This window comes from Euprymna scolopes, chromosome 13 (assembly GCF_053919585.1).
Source record: "Euprymna scolopes isolate OS-2025 chromosome 13, ASM5391958v1, whole genome shotgun sequence".
Classification (NCBI taxonomy): Eukaryota; Metazoa; Mollusca; class Cephalopoda; order Sepiida; family Sepiolidae; genus Euprymna; species Euprymna scolopes.
In genome coordinates, this window is record NC_136494.1 from 92,341,702 (window position 1) to 92,347,214 (window position 5,513).

General features: G+C 37.3%; 1 protein-coding gene across 1 annotated transcript; it reads right to left on the reverse strand.

Moving 5' to 3' along the window:
- Positions 1-3,794: 3,794 nt before the first annotated feature.
- Positions 3,795-4,253, reverse strand: LOC145292297 (uncharacterized). The gene has a single exon (XM_080138623.1). It carries the CDS (start codon positions 4,251-4,253, stop codon positions 3,795-3,797), a length of 459 nt encoding a protein of 152 aa, XP_079994749.1.
- Between the last annotated feature and the right edge of the window lie 1,260 nt (positions 4,254-5,513).

A 5,513-nucleotide genomic window follows, 5' to 3' on the forward strand; every position in this document is an offset into this window, starting at 1 on the left:
GTCACCCACGTGTCTCGAACACGTGCTTTTCTACACATCAGCCACATCCCAAACACCTTTTCTTTGGACACATCTCGAATACCTCTGCTTCTCCAAACACTGCTTCTCCATCCAAGTGTGTCCTTTTGTCTCTGCTGTGATGTCACATCACAAACCAGGCTTGGTCATCTGCACATGTTATATACTGCTGCTGCTGCTAACAGTGTTAGTGGCTTTTTTTATATTAGTCATTAACGCCCTGCAAAGAATTAATTTGACTTCGGGATGAAGGATTATATCAGCTGAAAACTGAACACTTAAGAAATAAAAGTGAAGACATCTCTTATAAAAATATTTATTTTTTCACTGCTTTTTTTTTTTTTCAAACCAAAGTGCAACTCAGTGGCAAGCAGCAAATGCGCGTCTCATTTATGGGTAGTGTAATGGCTACCATTCCTTACCTGATGACAGAAAAATGAGAAAGTGAGTTCAACAAAACGAGAAGGGACAAAAGTCACTCGTAGTCCCTGTGAGATGTTAAGGTTCCTCTTCGGGTTGATATGCCATTTAATCGGCTGTAGCATTTCGACTGTAATGGTCGTCAAAATTTCAGGCTCTTTTCAGTCACTAGTTGGCAGGCACCAAAGTCTTTTCGTCTTTCCTTTGTTACACCATCCTCAGTATGCATTACGAGACGAATTTCAAACTGCCCCTTATGCCAAAATTAATTTGTATTTTTATCACTCGCCTTCAACTCACTTGCATATTAAATTCACCATTACAGCATCCTAAGCCTAGTCACTATCTTCATACACACATTTAAAAAAAAAAAAAAGCAGTACTAATTTCAAAAATTTTTAAATTTCAAAAATTTTACTAAAAAAAAAATAAATAAATAAAAAGCAGTTACTAATTTCACAAACTCCTGCCATATTCATCACGCAACCTCACATACCTGCTAGTCTCTGGTAACCGCCATTACTAGCTCTCAACTAGCAGATGATTTTACCTTTAACTTTCCAGTATCAAAGGCCTGCGTTGTTTTGACATTCGATCTAATTTCGGGGGATGAAGAGAGTTTTGGTAGACAAGAGCCTCTTTAAGCTGCATATAATGTTTTGGTTGAAAATATAGTGCTATCTTCATCGGCCTCAAGTTTCGTTTGAGATCACACAAAAAAGCACTTCTCATTGCCTTGTGCCACATAATAGAATTATTGAAATATAATCTTAAATTCTTCTTTTACTACCTGCATTTCTTGACAAATGTGTCAATCCTGATTGGCTTATTAAGCGTAAAAGACTTTTATTCCGCAGGAAAATGAAGGGAATCTTTCTCTGAACGATAATCAAAGACGATGGATGTCAAACCAACATCCACGCAACATTTTATTGCATGTTAACAGATTTTTTTTTGTTTCGATGCTATTCGAGTACCTTAGGGTTCAGCATGACATCAACCCTAACATCTTTTGAACTCGGATCATTAGCAGATTGATCTGAACTCAAAAGTGCGAACAAGATTCTTCTTAAATCCGAGCCGAAAGTTTCCAATCTCCAAGAATATCTTTGAAGATTGACAATGCTACAAATTAGATTTCTTATTTGCCAATGAACACATGCATTCGTTGTATTGAATTCCTATGTGCGTTTTGCGATCGCTTTCACAAACGAAGTAGTGTTGTGTCCCCGGGGGCGTTTCTCCGCTGATGAACCTAACCAGATAACATTTTTAAAAGGCATCATTTACAGCAATGACTTAAAAGGAAACGCATAAGCTATTTTTTTTTTTTTTACAATTTTCTTATCAGTTTGCTTAAATTGGAGATGAGGCATACTACCGGATGCCAAACATTTCCCTGCTGCTCACAAATATATACAGGCAGTAGAGTTTTCAAGGATATATTCTATGAAAGCAACAAACTCTTTAATATCTTACCAACAATTATAAAAAGAAACAAATGAAATCAATTTGATTTAACCAAACTTTAACAATCTCCCAACAACAGTGCCTGACCGAACACTATGTGTAGGAATTAAAAAAAAAACAGACAGAAGTGAAAGGGTCGACCCTATTAAATTGTGATAACTAAAAGCCAACAAAGCAGATAGACTTGACACTACCAGGATTTCTTGGAGAAAATAGTTCGTTTTGATGAAAGTGTCAATGAGACAAACACATTTAGAATGGTTTAACAGTATTAATTAAGCTATGCGCTATTTTTCTTTTTTAGCTTTCAGCTACAAGACTATCATCTGACCGAATAAATCGTTTATTTTTCTAATATTCGTCTAATTTGGTTTGTTTTTTTCGGCATATCAACCATCTATGGATTATTTAATCCTGAATAAAATTGACAAATATTATTATATAGGTAATATAATCTCTATCTTTACTATTATATAAAAGGAACTATGTGTGTATATTTGAGTTTGTTCCCTATTGTTTCGGAAATGGCTGGGCCGATTTTTATGAAAATTCACGCAAAGATACTTTATGTGCCTGGCAGTGTTATTGGAATATCTTCGATAAGTATCAATAATCAAAATAATCCGCTGAAAGAAGGAACAGGCGATTTCAACCAAAGTTAACACCTTAAACAGTCTAACATCACAAGTGCATTTGAGAAGTTTTATTATATCACAAGTCGAAAAGCCCAACATATAAAATTAGCTGTAGGTTCTTTGATATGACAGGGGCACGTTCAAAATGAATATTTCTATTTAAAGCACAATTGCCCCATAATACTTATCTTTTTCATTTTAACCCTAAATTCAAGCTATTATTACCATACAAACGGTAAGGCCAGACATTAAAACTCAATTGTAGAGTCTTTAATATGACAGGGTGCGTCCGAAATGAATGTATCTGTTTAGAGCACAATTGAAGCCTGATACTTTACTTTTGCATTTTAATCATCGATTAAAAAATAATTTCATAAAATCAACAATAGGTTCTCTACAGTGCAATATGGACTACAATGTATTGTGGCATAAATCACTGTGAGGATGGATATGAAGCTTCCTCTCGGTGAACTATGATGGATCATCAACTACAAGTTGCGTGCAATAAGTAATGCCCCTGACCCACTTCCCATCAGTAGAGCAACGAAACTTGGCACAGTTATTAGTCTTTCTCTACATAGGAACCACCCAGAGTTATGCATTTCTTCCATCGTTTGATGCAGCTCTGGAGACCGTTTTTGTAGAAGACCCCAGGTTGGTCCTCCAACCATGATGTGACTTCAGAAATCAAGGCTGCATCATCTGGGAAACGCTTTCCTTTCAAAAACAACTTCATGGCTGGAAAGAGGTGAAAGTCAGGGGGTGCAAGGTAAGGAGAGTAGGAAAGATGGGAGAAGATTTCATAACCACACGCTTGTGCTTCTGATCTGGCGACATGCAGGTTGTGGACCGGAGCTGACGGATATTTGCAACTTTGCACACCTCTACCTTTGGTTCAAGTCTAGAGACATGCTTGGTTAGCCCATACCCTTTATCCTCAGCCTCTTCAGTAAAGCAGTGGCTATCTTGGAGGTGCGTTTGGGGTCATTATCATGCTGGAACACTGCCATGTGACTCAGTTTCTGGAGGAAGAGGATCGTGCTTTGCTGCAGTATTTCGCAGTACATGTTACAGTTCAATGAAATGTAACTCTCCAACACCTACAGCACTCATGTAGCTTCTAACCATGACATTCTTACCACCATACTTAACTTTAGGCATGACGCATTTATCTTTGTACTCCTCACCTCGTCTCCACCACACATGCTTGAAGCCATCAGAACCAAACAAATTAATCTTCATTTCATCAGACTATAAGACATTATTCAAGTAATCGATGTGTTTTTCTGACATGTCTTCAGCAAACTGTGTGCGGGCTTTCTTGTGTATCATCTTCAGAAGAGGCTTCTTCCTGGGATGACAGACATGCACACCAATTTGATGTAAAGTGTGGTGTATGGTCTGAGGACTAACAGGCTGACCCCCAACCTCTTCAATCTCTGGAGCAATGCTGACAACACTCCTACGCTGATCTTTCAAAGAAAGCATTTGCATGTGATGCTCAGTATATGTGCTCAACTTCTTTGGACGACCTACCGAAGACATGTTCTGAGTGGATCCTGCTCTTTTAAAATATTGGATGATCTTAGCCACTGTGCTAGAGCTCTGTTTCAGGGTGTTAACAATCTTTTTGTAGTCTTGGCCATATTTATGTAGCACAATAATACGATTTTTAAGATCCCCAGAGAGTTCTTTGTCATGTGGTGCCATGTAGGAACTTTCAGTGACTAGTATGAATGCAACAATTGCACCACAAATTTGAATTCACCTGCTCCCTATGCATACATCGACTTAGTAACACTAATGAGTCACATGACATTTTGGAGGGAAAATGACAAGCAGTATACAGTTTGGACATTTACGGGTGTAGTTTCTTAGGGGTGTACTTACTTTGTTGGCAGATGTTTATCTTTCAATGGATATATTTGGAGAAGAAAGTAAATTAACTCTGTTATATAAGCTGCACACAAACTGCTTTTATTGTGTCAAAAGGTCCTTTTTGTGTGTGTTGTTCTATGAAGAAATATACTTAAATATCTGCCGAAATGTGAGGGATGTACTCGCTTTTGTGACATATTGTATATTACAAGGGAGTGACCACTAACCAAGGCCCAAAAGCCAATTAATTGGTGTAAATTGGATTATTTAAGGGGATTGGTCAACAAGAACATGTTTACATTAGACTTGAAGACTACTATATTGTAGTCATCCGGGAAGCAGGCCAGTTGAACTGTGTTCCATAGAGAGGCAGTTTTAAGAAAAAAGCTTTGTTCGTGGAACATGAATTTAGATCTAGGCACAGATAGAGAGTGGTTGTAGCTAGTCGAGTGTTTCTGTAAAAGTTTGGTAAGTGGGGATCATAGATTGCAGTTCAGACAAGCACTTCCCATGAAAATAACAATAGAGCACTGACAGACTCTCTCTCATTATATATATATATATATATATATTGCATACATGTCATGCCTACCTTGAAAATCAGTATATGAAAATGTGACTCATTACCTCATCAGAGAAGAATAGTGAACTTTGAAAGGCCATGAGCTATCGTAGGGTTATTCTTAACAAGACAGACTGTTACCACATAATGTACTAATGATGAATTCTGATTCTAGATTTTACGCCGGATTGTGTGCATTAATTTAAAAGTAAGATACATCCCCTACCCCCATCCAATCCTTCTTCTCCTCCTCCTCATCTTTCACGTCAGAGATCTTCCTCGTTACTTAAAGAACTAACGAGCTGATAACCTGACAGTGTCCGCTTCACTTAAGTTGGTTTGCAAAGATCTTTCGAAAATGGTTTCTTCCGGTGACAATTATTTCTTCGATAATCACCTGACAGATTCAGATAGAAATTTGTCTGTTAGGATAAAATCTTGCAAAGTGAAAATTCTGACCATATTTAATTTTTTTGTGTTTTTATCAGACATTATGGATAGTTCATAATAAAAACATGTAATCCTCAGAT